Source organism: Nerophis lumbriciformis, linkage group LG14 (assembly GCF_033978685.3).
Source record: "Nerophis lumbriciformis linkage group LG14, RoL_Nlum_v2.1, whole genome shotgun sequence".
Taxonomy (NCBI): domain Eukaryota; kingdom Metazoa; phylum Chordata; class Actinopteri; order Syngnathiformes; family Syngnathidae; genus Nerophis; species Nerophis lumbriciformis.
This window is the reverse complement of record NC_084561.2, coordinates 33,823,086-33,836,738: the sequence shown is the minus strand read 5'-3', so window position 1 is coordinate 33,836,738 and position 13,653 is coordinate 33,823,086. Positions and strand designations below refer to the sequence as shown.

The following is a 13,653-nucleotide window of genomic DNA, read 5'->3' as shown; positions in this document are numbered from 1 at the left end:
TCCAGGGGGTTCTTTGGACCACCAAACATCGATATGACAGCCCGGTTCAGGTTCACAACACAGTTTTATTTTGCGATAAGTCCGGACGGCGGACGGAGGGTGTCTTAAACGATGGCATTGTGTGTGTGTGGACAGGGATAAGGTTAAGTGGGATATGCCCTGTTTGCTTTTGTGTAGAAGCAACCTGAGCAATTCGATAAAAGCTAGTAATACCTCTCCCACCTTGATAGTGGCTAGAGATGTCCGATAATGGCTTTTTTGCCGATATCCGATATTCCGATATTGTCCAACTCTTAATTACCGATTCCGATATCAAACGATACCGATATATACAGTTGTGGAATTAACACATTAATATGCCTAATTTTGTTGTGATGCCCCGCTGGATGCATTAAACAATGTAACAAGGTTTTCCAAAATAAATCAACTCAAGTTATGGAAAAAAATGCCAACATGGCACTGCCATATTTATTATTGAAGTCACAAAGTGCATTATTTTTTTTAACACGCCTCAAAACAGCAGCTTGGAATTTGGGACATGCTCCCGGAAGAGTTAGTGCTGCAAGGGGTTCTGGATATTTGTTCTGTTGTGTTTATGTTGTGTTACGGTGCGGATGTTCTCCCGAAATGTGTTTGTCATTCTTGTTTAGTGTGGGTTCACAGTGTGGCGCATATTTGTAACAGTGTTAAAGTTGTTTATACGGCCCCCCTCAGTGTGACCTGTATGGCTGTTGACCAAGTATGCTTTGCATTCACTTGTGTGTGTGAAAAGCCGTAGATATTATGTGATTGGGCCGGCACGCAAAGGCAGTGCCTTTAAGGTTTATTGGCGCTCTGTACTTCTCCCGACGTCCGTGTACCACTCCGTACAGCGGCGTTTTAAAAAGTCATACATTTTGCTTTTTGAAACCGATACCGATAATTTCGGATATTACATTTTAAAGCATTTATCGGCCGATAATATCGGCAGTCCGATATTATTGGACATCTCTAATTGTGGCAATTGTGGCAACACTTGACAATCGTGCATGTAGTCGTCATTATGAGTATCACTAGATGAATAATCAGCAACCATGAGCGTGTTTACAAACGAAGCCTACCAATATGGCCATTGTGGGAAATGTAGAAAAATCCGAAGCCCTCTATCGATTCGCCAATCATATCATTAGGTATACCTGCACACTCGTCGATAGAGCAAGGCAAGCTGCATAAAAAAAGCTGCATTTGGCAGAATTTACGTCATTGCATGTTGCACATCGTTGTTATTATGTGCATTCCATGACCATATAATAAATAATACTTTATCCTACCATTTTATGTGTTTCCTCCACGTTTGACAGCTCTAGGACATTTCTGAATAGACGATATTTCTAATATTTTTTAGTCTTGTCAGTCCAAATATTAAAGTTAAAGGCCTACTGAAACCCACTACTACCGACCACGCAGTCTGATAGTTTATATATCAATGATGAAATCTTAACATTGCAACACATGCCAATACGGCCGGGTTAGCTTAATAAAGTGCAATTTTAAATTTTGCGCGAAACATCCTGCTGAAAACGTCTCGGTATGATGACGCCTGCGCGTGACGTCACGGATTGTAGAGGACATTTCGGGACAGCATGGTGGCCAGCTATTAAGTCGTCTGTTTTCATCGCAAAATTCCACAGTATTCTGGACATCTGTGTTGGTGAATCTTTTGCAATTTGTTCAATGAACAATGGAGACAGCAAAGAAGAAAGCTGTAGGTGGGAAGCGGTGTATTGCTGTAGGTGGGAAGCGGTGTATGGCGGCAGGTGTTGTGCCGGATAACGCACCCCGCCGCAGAATGCACCCCCTGACTGTTGTGCCGGATAACACAGCCAGTGTTTCATTGTTTACATTCCCGGAAGATGACAGTCAAGCTTTACCATTGGCCTGTGGAGAACTGGGACAACAGAGACTCTTACCAGGAGGACTTTGAGTTGGATACGCAGACGCGGTACCGTGAGTACGCATGCAGCTACGGCTTCCAAACACTTGATCGCTTTCCCGTACGTGAGTGCCGCTATGTGCATGTCACGTACGTAACTTTGGGGACTTTGGGGAAATATATGTGCTGTATGAACTTTGGGCTGTGGGACTGAGTGTGTTGTGCAGGTGTTTAAGTTGTATTGGCGGGTTATATGGACGGGAGAGGAGGGGGGGGGTTGGGGTGTTTGTTATGCGGTATTAATTTGTGGCATATTAAATATAAGCCTGGTTGTGTTGTGGCTAATAGAGTATATATATGTCTTGTGTTTATTTACTGTTTTAGTCATTCCCAGCTGAATATCAGGTCCCACCCGCCTCTCACAGCATCTTCCCTATCTGAATCGCTCCCAATGCCCTCTAGTCCTTCACTCTCACTTTCCTCATCCACGAATCGCTCAAAATCGTCGCTTTCTTGGTCCGAATCGCTCTCGCTGCTGGTGGCCATGATTGTAAACAATGTGCGGATGTGAGGAGCTCCACAACCTGTGACGTCACGCGCATATCGTCTGCTACTTCCGGTACAGGCAAGTTTTTTTAATCAGCGACCAAAAGTTGCAAACTTTATCGTCGATGTTCTCTACTAAATCCTTTCAGCAAAAATATGGCAATATTGCGAAATGATCAAGAATGACACATAGAATGGACCTGCTATCCCCGTTTAAATAAGAAAATCGCATTTCAGTAGGCCTTTAACAGACGCAATCCACTTTGCACACATTTAGTAGAACAGATGTGCGTGTGCTATCAAGTTTGCAGGTGTTTTAGTGCACGTAAACCTTTACAGTATTTTGTTTTAAAAATAAACTGTGCAATTTATTATATGTTTGTGCTTGACTTACTATAATGTCCCATAAAATCAGATTTTTCCTGAACTGATCTGTCGTGCTGCAGCGTCTGCCAAAAATACAAGCCCTGCTTATGTGATTTGATTTATGAGGGCTGGCACTGTTCTGCGGCCGCGGTCAAAATGAGGCGATTAGTGCAACCGCGGAGAGAGAGAGAATCATCCGTGAACGTGTCGACAATCTACATATTTCTGTAAGAAATAAAAATATTTGACGTATCTGTCGAGCAATTACATTTTTGAGCTGATAAATGATTTCAAGAGTTTGTATTATGCAAATCCAACTTTTTTTACCTGTTGGCTCCTGTTATTGTGTAATTGGGATCTCCCATAACTCCCGAAAATGTGAATTCAAACCATTAAGGCACGGTGGAGCTATTAATAAAGCACTGTTGCCTCTTTCCAAACAAGCCATTTTGAATTTGAGAAGACTGTGACAGATTTTGCTAAGTTACATCAGCGGATATGTCCATATATGGTAGAGGTTTACCTGAAGAACCTTGCGCGAGTCCGCAATTTCAATTCAGACGTAGTCAAAGGGTTCCCTACATTTTTCTATCCTCTTGTTGTGGGGCAGACTGGCTCATACATATGCATGCTAAAATATTCCCCTGTTGACATTTCTAATAAAAGTAGCGTATAGTTCTAACACACAGTACCGTATTTGGGTACACCGGATTATAAGGCGCATTGCTGGTGAATGGTCTATTTTTGATCTTTTTTCATATATAAGGCGCATTAAAGGAGTCATATTTTTATTTTTATATTTCAAAATTGAAAACACTTCCTTGTGGTCTACATAACATGTAACGGTGGTTCTTTGGTCAAAATGTTGCATAGATTATGTTTTACAGATCATCTTCAAGCCGCTTTCTGACAGTCGCTACAGGATGCGCTGTTTTGTGGGCGGTCTTATTTACGTGGCTCACCTTCGGCAACGTCTTTTCTCCGTCATCTTTGTTGTAGCGGTGTAGCGTGCAAGGACGGGAGTGGAATAAGTGTCAAAAGATAGCGCTAACTGTTTTAATGACATTCAGACTTTACTTAAATCAATAACGGAGCAGCATTTCCTCATCCGTGGCTCACTAGTGCAACAACAACGCCGTAAATGTGTCCCGTGAAAAACCGTCTGACTGGAACCCTCTAATAACTAAAGTTCCTTGGGTGTATAATGTAAACTCACTACACTGGTATGTTTTAGCGCTTTCATGGCGAGTTTACTGACAGATATACGTAGAGATATTATCTGCCGATATTATCGGCCGATAAATGCTTTAAAATGTAATATCGGAAATTATCGGTATCGGTTTCAAAAAGTAAAATTTATGAGTTTTTAAAATGCCGCTGTACGGAGTGGTACACGGACGTAGGGAGAAGTACAGAGCGCCAATAAACCTTAAAGCATACTTGCCAACCCTCCCGAATTTTCCGGGAGACTCCCGAAATTCAGCGCCTCACCCGAAAACCTCCCGGGAAAAACATTCTCCCGAAAATCTCCCGATTTTCAGCCGGAGCTGGAGGCCACGCCCCCTCCAGCTCCATGCGGACCTGACTTTTTTCACTACAGGAGGACAACAGGGTGACAAGAACTAAATCATCCAGACTAGAGATAAATTGTATTAATATGTTTATCTTACCTAAAAATAAATATATTTATTAATTTAAAAAAAAAAAACTAAATAAATGTTTACTATATTTTGCTAAAAACATTAAAATTAATTGTATTTTTATTTGTATTTTTTGTGACTCCTTATTACATCCAGCCATAGAATTATACCGGTACATTAAAATAAACATATTTGAAATAATTAATTTTAAATTATCATAATAATTCATTTAAAATGACCATATTTATTTATTAAAATAATTGCTTGTTTATCAACAACTTTAGCATTTTATTCATTACATTTTGAAGCTCTCAGTGCAGCATTTAGTCCCAGCGTCTCCCAAGGTGCACCTTCGGTGTGCTTTAACCGTGGCTTCCGTTGTACATCAAAATGTGGCACAGATCATACAGTCAGTGTTCAAAAACAAGAAAAAAAAGTACAAAAATTAGGGGTATTATACTTGAACTAAGGACATTTGCCAATAGAACAAGAACATTTTACTTGTCAAGACTTTCCAAAACAAGTAAAATTAGCTAACCTCAATGAACCCAAAAATACCTTAAAATAAGTATATTCTCACTAATAACAAGTGCACTTTTCTTGATAGAAAAAAAAAATATTTTCTGAATATGTTGAAAAATATTCTTAAATTAAGTAAATGCTAGTGCCATTATCTTGACATAATGATATGCGCTCGGCATTACATTTCTTGAAACCAGCAAACTTATACTAAAAAATAGTTTATTTTTCTTAATGGAAAGGCAACAAGGCAACCGCTTGTTACTCTCGGGGTCAACGACCCGCTCAGGCAAATCATATTGTCTAAAAATGTATTTTCCCAATGATAACATGACATCATCGTGCCAAGTGCGTGCTCTTTCAGTCAATTAGTGCGCAAGGAATATATATACATATTGTATATGTATATAAATTATATATATAAATATACATATATATATATATATATATGTATATATACAGCCCGGCCCCCAGCCAAAAATGTTTTATTGTAATTTTGAAGAATTTACCTGAATGTGCATGAACTATTTCTGTTCAAAATAGTTTGAAATGTCAAATATTAAATGTTTAAATATTAACTGTCCGTTTACTGTACTGTGCCAACTTTACTACTTTATGAGTACGTATTTTCTATTGTTTCATTGAAAATAAAACAGCAAAGTCTGTTTGGCTGTCATCTGTTTTAACTAAAACTTGCCAACCTTGAGACCTCCGATTTCGGGAGGTGTGGGGGGGAGTGGTCGGGTAGAGGAGTATATTTACAGCTGGAATTCGCCAAGTCAAGTATTTTATATATATATATATATATATATATATATATATATATATATATATATATATATATATATATATATATATATATATATATATATATAAGAAATACTTGACTTTCAGTGAATTCTAGCTATGTATATATATATATATATATATATATATATATATATATATATATATATATATATATATGAATAAGAGAAATACTTGAATTTCAGTGTTCATTTATTTACACATATACATACACATAACACTCATCTACTCATTGTTGAGTTAAGGGTTGAATTGTCCATCCTTGTTCTATTCTCTGTCACTATTTTTCTAACCATGCTGAACACCCTCTCTGATGATGCATTCTGCTTCTTCTCCTTGTTGTGTGCGCAGTTGTGCACTGAACTCTCTAAAAGCCCTAGATGTTATTGTCACATATGCATGTACAGTAGATGGCAGTATTGTCCTGTTTAAGAATGTCACAACATTGCTGTTTACGGCAGACGAACTGCTTTACGGTAGGCGAAAACGTGACTGCTGTTGTTGTGTGTTGTTACCGCGCTGGGAGGACGTTAATGAAACTGCCTAACAATAAACCCACATAAGAAACCAAGTACTCGCCCTCGATCATTCTACAGTTATAACGTGATTGGGCAGGCACGCTGTTTATATTGTGGGAAAGCGAACGTGAAAACAAGCTGTCGACACGTCACTCAGGTCCGCATGAATTTCGGGAGATTTTCGGGAGGTTTTCGGGAGAGGCGCTGAATTTCGGGAGTCTCAAGGAAAATCCGGGAGGGTTGGCAAGTATGGTTTTAATTATGAGACACAATTGTGTCAATGTCATGATTTTTTTGTTCATGCTTGAAATAAGAAATGATTACTTTGAAAAAGCAGTTTTATACTTGTGAGTGTTGATGACACAGCTTTGCAATAGTTGATATTCTAGTTTTACTCAATATAGGCAATACAATCTCAGCAACAAGCTGTAATATCTTACTGAGATAATTCAGGACCAAAACACTTAAAACAAGTAAAACACTCTCACATAAAATCTGCTTAGTGAGAAGAATTATCTTACCAGACAGAAAATAAGCAAATATCACCCTTATTTGAGATAATTAATGTCACTTAGATTTCAGTTTTTGCAGTGTAGTAGTGTGCTGCAGGTTTAACATGATAACATGAATATGGAGTGAAATGACTGTCTCCATGGTGACATAGTCGTGAACACAAAAACGTCATAGGACGGTCTGCACCACTTTTGCAACAAATACAGTTACTTTCTCACTGGCACTGGCACTCTCCCTTATCTCTCCTGCTTGCTTCTTTGTTTTGTCTTGTCTTAACTCTCTTTGTGCCTCTTTCTGCACTGCTCTCCAAATCTAAACAATAGGAACTAATTAACTGTCCTCAATGAAATTCACAAGATCTTGGGTTTGGGGGAACCTGCTTGTCGTGACGGAGTGCTCAATGTATTGTATTGTACATGTACAGTATAAGGAATACTGTATGAATACAAAAAAACCTCCCCTGACCTGAAAACTGATTTTGTTCTTCTGTATTCCTAACATTTATGTAATTTAATTAAATCTACTTCTTTGCTTTGTAGTAATTGCTGTATATCTATTCTTGACCGTGATGCCTCAGCAGGCGACATCTGGATCAAAACACACCAGGTCCTCTCACTGTACACCCTCTGGTCCACAGTTGTCATGACACCGCCATACCTGACATTGTCATGACGTTGGATGTAGATCTTGTGAAAGATCCTTTCGGGCGGCTTCAGGAAGTCCTCCTTCATCTCCATGGCAACATTCCTGGGCAGTAGGCTCATTAACAGACGCTCCTGAAAAGGGAATGTGTTATAAATATCAACAACCCTTGTTTGCTAGAACATTTCATTGAGCGAAATCATCAACAATGACTTTTGAAATGAATGAGGAAAAGCTTGCAAAAATCACCTTTTTTTAAAAAATAAATAAATAAAGGTTGATTAACCCCCAATCCAAAATGTAATGCTTAAACCATTCGAATAACATAGTAGTGAAACTTTATAAACTTATGTAATGATTTAATTACTAAGTGTCCAGTTGGATGAAATAAATTATTAGGCAATTAATTTGTATTTATGATGATAAAACAGATAGTCACCAGAGGAAGATTTTGTCTTCACAGATAGCTGTGCAACTATGAATGCGTAATTGTTCTCAACACAGTTGCATCGGAGGAAATATTATACAAACCCCGTTTCCATATGAGTTGGGAAATTGTGTTAGATGTAAATATAAACGGAATACAATGATTTGCAAATCATTCTCAACCCATGTCCAGTTGAATATGCTACAAAGACAACATATTTGATGTTCAAACTGATAAACTTTTTTTTTTTTTTGCAAATAATCATTAATTTTGGAATTTGATGCCAGCAACACGTCACAAAGAAGTTGGGAAAGGTGGCAATAAATACTGATAAAGTTGAGGAATGCTCATCAAACACTTATTTGGAACATCAACAGGTGAACAGGCAAATTGGGAACAGGTGGGTGCCATGAATGGGTATAAAAACAGCTTCCATGAAATGCTCAGTCATTCACAAACAAGGATGGGGCGAGGGTCACCACTTTGTCAACAAATGCGTGAGCAAATTGTTGAACAGTTTAAGAAAAACCTTTCTCAACCAGCTATTGCAAGGAATTTAGGGATTTCACCATCTACGGTCCGTGATATCATCAAAGGGTTCAGAGAATCTGGAGAAATCACTGCACGTTAGCAGCTAAGCCCGTGACCTTCGATCCCTCAGGCTGTATTGCATCAACAAGCGACATCAGTGTGTAAAGGATATCACCACATGGGCTCAGGAACACTTCAGAAACCCACTGTCAGTAACTACAGTTGGTCGCTACATCTGTAAGTGCAAGTTAAAACTCTCCTATGCAAGGCGAAAACCGTTTATCAACAACACCCAGAAACGCTGTCGGCTTCGCTGGGCCTGAGCTCATCTAAGATGGACTGATACAAAGTGGAAAAGTGTTCTGTGGTCCACATTTCAAATTGTTTTTGGAAACTGTGGATGTCGTGTCCTCCGGACCAAAGAGGAAAAGTTAATATAGGCGCAAAAGTTGAAAAGCCAGCATCTGTGATGGTATGGGGGTGTATTAGTGCCCAAGACATGGATAACTTACACATCTATGAAGGCACCATTAATGCTGAAAGGTACATACATGTTTTGGAGCATTATATGTTGCCATCCAAGTAACGTTACTATGGACGCCCCTTCTTATTTCAGCAAGACATGTGTTACATCAACGTGGCTTCATAATAAAAGAGTGCGGGTACTAGACTGGCCTGCCTGTAGTCCAGACCTGTCTCCCATTGAAAATGTGTGGCACATAATGAAGCCTAAAATACCACAACGGAGACCCCCGGACTGTTGAACAACTTAAGCTGTACATCAAGCAAGAATGGGAAATAATTCCACCTGAGAAACTTAAAAAATGTGTCTCCTCAGTTCCCAAATGTTTACTGAGTGTTGTTAAAAGGAAAGGCTATGTAACACAGTGGTGAACATGCCCTTTCCCAACTACTTTGGCACGTGTTGCAGCCATGAAATTCTAAGTTCATTATTATTTGCAAAAAAAAATAAAGTTTATGAGTTGAACATCAAATATCTTGTATTTGAAGTGCATTCAATTGAATATTGATTGAAAAGGATTTGCAAATCATTGTATTCCGTTTATATTTACATCTAACACAATTCCCCAACTCATATGGAAACGGGGTCCTCCCACCACCCCGACCCCAAACCTCAACAACACCCGCCCTGGCAAACTTCAAAACACCCATCCTCTCAGGTGTATTACAGGCCAGTCAACTTCAAGTAAAGTGCTGGCGTTCCGAGAGACTGCCTGTGTTTTTAGCTTACTAGTAGTACGCTGGCCTTTGACGCGGGCGAGAGAGTACACAATCGCTAGACGAAGCTGAGATGTTTGCGCATGACAGCTATGAACACCAATCATTGCATTCTGCCGTCAAAATCAGGGGCCTCTGAGTAGCTTGGGCCCCTGGGCTCCAGCCGAGATAAGCCTGTGCATGAAGTACAGTAGCTCTGTAGTTGTTTAAAACAACATTGAATAAATTGATCATCCAATCAGTTCAGAAACCACTTCAACATGTTTATATTTCGGAATCATTTCAGTTGCACGCAATTAGCAAATTGCTGTCATGTTCTGCGTTACCATGATGGTTTTTTTTATCTTGTCCTTCTCCCTCCTCTCATTTGAGAAATGTTGGTTTCCTGTGCCGGTCACGGCCACGAGTTGCACCTGCTCCCAATCACTAATCAGTGGCATATTGAATTGGGGAGACTGTGACAGGGAGATGTTAGATTGTTCTTGGCTGTCACATTTTTTCCTCTTGCTGCCGGTTCTCTGAAATCTTCCATGGAGCTTCAGAGCAAAAGACTTTAATCTTGTATTTCCTCCATTTCTGAGCTAATGAGGCGATAGTGGTCTCTTGCTGATGGTCTTTGAGTTCATTCCAATCTTGTGCAATTCTACAATCTTGTCCCTGAGGTCCTTTGACAGCTCGTTGGTCTTGTCCAAGATGGTGGAGAGGTTTGAATGGAAGATACTGTCTTTGTGTAATTTGATGCATGTGTTTTACCAAAACACATTCATGAGAAATTGTTCAATGATTTAATGCAATAGCAACTTTAACATAATTCTATCAAAAATGTGTAAACATCACTAACCTCAACAAGGATTTCAAACCCAAAACTGTCTGCCTTACAACTTAGAAATTAATGTTGTGTGCAATGAGAGCCACAGAGATATAATTTGCCATTCAATTCATTTGGGGCAAAGTTAGAGATGTCCGATACATTCTGAGTATTTGTTCTGTTGTGTTTATGTTGTAATGCGGTGCGGATGTTCTCCCGAAATGTGTTTGTCATTCTTGTTTGGTGTGGGTTCACAGTGTGGGGCATATTTGTAACAGTGTTTAAGTTGTTTATACGGCCACCCTCAGTGTGACCTGTATGGCTGTTGACCAATTATGCTTGGCATTCACTTGTGTGTGTGTAAAGTCGTAGATATTATGTGATTGGGCCGGCATGCAAAGGCAGTGCCTCTAAGGTTTATTGACGCTCTGTACTTCTCCCTATGTCCGTGTACCACTCCGTACAGCGGCGTTTTAAAAAGTCATAAATTTTACTTTTTGAAACCGATACCGATAATTACCGATATTACATTTTAAAGCATTTATCGGCCGATAATATCGGCAGTCCGAAATTATTGGACATCTCTAGGCAAAATTTAACGTTAAGTATCCTGTTACTCATTAATTGACATTTTCCATGTGGCTCTTTACGCAAAACGGGGCCCCCCATGGATCAAGAGGTCCTATGCATAGCGCGCCTTAACTTTTTCCTATGGCATCTTCTTGCCACATATGCCTTGTTAATGTCTGCCCTTTTGTGTTGTCCATTTCATTCTACTTTAGTTCACTGCTTGTATTTTAGTGTTGTTGCTTCTTGCTTGTTGTACTTGACCGTAGTTAGTCCTTTGTACTTTTTTGTCTGTGAGTACGTTTTCTCATTGTGTCTGACTAAAGGGGGTTTAATCGTTTTGCAATGCAGTATGCTGAAAATGGGAAGTGCCAATCTACACAGGAACTGACTCTGTGGTAGAATTTGGAAATTGACCTACAAAACCCAAAACCAGTGAGGTTGGCACGTTGTGTAATTCGTTAATAAAATCAGAATACAATGATTTGCAAATAATTTCCAACTTATATTCAATTGAATAGACCGGTGTTTTTCAACCACTGTGCCGCAGCACACTAGTGTGCCGTGAGATACAGTCTGGTGTGCTGTGGGGGATTGTCTAATTTCACCTATTTGGGTTAAAAATATTTTTTGCAAACCAGTAATTGTAGTCTGCGAATGATGTGTTGGTGTTGAGTGTCGGTGCTGTGTAGAGCTCGGCAAAGTAACCGTGTAAAACTCTTCCATATCAGTAGGTGGCAGCCGGTGCTAATTGCTTTGTAGATGTCGGAAACAGCGGAAGGCAGTGTGCAGGTAAAAAGGTGTCTAATGCTTAAACCAAAAATAAACAAAAGGTGAGTGCCCCTAAAAAAAGGCATTGAAGCTTAGGCAAGGCTATGCAGAACGAAACTAAAACTGAACTGGCCACAAAGTAAATAAAAACAGAATGCTGGACGACAGCAAAGACTTACTGCGGAGCAAAGACGGCGTCCACAATGTACATCCAAACATGACATGACAATCAACAATGTCCCCACAAAGAAGGATAAAAACAACTCATATCTTCTTGATTGCTAAAACAAAGTAGATGCGGGAAATATCACTCAAAGAAAGACATGAAACTGCTACTGGAAAATACAGAAAAAAGAGAAAAAGCCACCAAAATAGGAGCACAAGAGAAGAACTAAAACACTCCACACAGGAAAACAGCAAAAAAAACTCCAAATAAGTCAGGGTGTGATGTGACAAGTGGTGACAGTACACCTACTTTGAGACAAGAGCTATAGTGATGCATGCTTGGTTATGCTTTAAAGTCATATCCAACAATTGCGACAATGACTTTTTACTGTCATCTGAGTTTCGTTTTTTAATGATTTCTGCTGGTGGTGTGCCTCCAGGATTTTCTCAACGCAAAAAATGTGCCTTGGCTCAAAAAAGGTTGAAAAACACTAAAATAGACTACAAAGACAAGTTATTTAACGTTCGAACTGAGAAACGTTTTTTTTTTTTTTTGCAAATAATCATTAACTTAGAATTTAATGGCAGCAACACATTGCAAACAATTGGCACAGGGGCAGTTTTACCACTGTGTTACATGGCCTTTCCTTTTAACAACACTCAGTAAACGTTTGGGAACTGAGAAGATCAATTTTTGAAGCTTTTCAGGTGGAGTTCTTTCCCATTCTTGCTTGATGTACAGCTTATGTTGTTCAACAGTCCGGGGGTCTTCGTTGTGGTATTTTACGCTTCATATTGTGCCACACGTTTCCAATGGGAGACAGGTCTGGACTACAGGCAGGCCAGTCTAGTACCCGCACTCTTTTACTATGAAGCCACCCTGTTGTAACAAGTGGTTTGGCATTGTCTTGCTGAAATAAGCAGGGGCGTCCATGATAACGTTGCTTGGATGGCAACATGTGTTGCTCCAAAACCTGTATGTACCTTTCAGCATTAATGGTGCTTTCACAGATGTGTAAGTTACCCATGCCTTGGGCACTAATACACCCCCATACCATCACAGATGCTGGCTTTTGTCTTTGCGCCTATAACAATCCGGATGGTTCTTTTCCTCTTTGGTCCGGAGGACACAACGTCCACAGTTTCCGAAAACAATTTGAAATGTGGACTCGTCAGACCACAGAACAGTGTTTCTGGGTGTTAATAAATGGCTTTCACTTTGTATAGCAAGAGTTTTAACTTGCACTCACAACAAACTGCAGTTACTGACAGTGGTTTTCTGAAGTGTTCCTGAGGCCATGTAGTGATATCCTTTACACAATGATGTCCCTTTTTGATGCAATACCGCCTGAGGGATACAAGGTCTGTAATATCAGCGCTTTAGTGCAGTGATTTCTCTAGATTTTCTGAACCTTTTGATGATATTACGGACCGTAGATGGTGAAATCCCTAAATTCCTTGCAATAGCTCGTTGAGAAATGTTGTTCTTAAACTGTTCGACAATTTGCTCACGCATTTGTTCACAAAGTGGTGACCCTCGCCCCATCCTTGTTTGTGAATGACTGAGCATTTCATGGAAACTGCTTTTATACCCAATCATGCCACCTACCTGTTCCCAATTAGCATGTTCACCGATGGAATGGTCAAATGAAGTATTTTGATGAGCATTCCTCAACTTTCTC

At 39.6% G+C, this 13,653-nt stretch overlaps 1 protein-coding gene across 5 annotated transcripts in view; it reads right to left on the bottom strand.

Annotated features, from left to right (window-relative positions):
- LOC133616394 (adenylate cyclase type 1-like) overlaps window positions 1–13,653 on the bottom strand; it is a 223,809-nt gene that overhangs the window by 174,737 nt on the left and 35,419 nt on the right. For all 5 annotated transcript variants that reach the window (XM_061975587.2, XM_072914695.1, XM_061975590.2 and 2 more), the window contains one exon: window positions 7,479–7,597. In XM_061975587.2, the coding sequence (XP_061831571.1) occupies window positions 7,479–7,597 (119 nt within the window). The remainder of the gene's footprint in view (window positions 1–7,478; window positions 7,598–13,653) is intronic.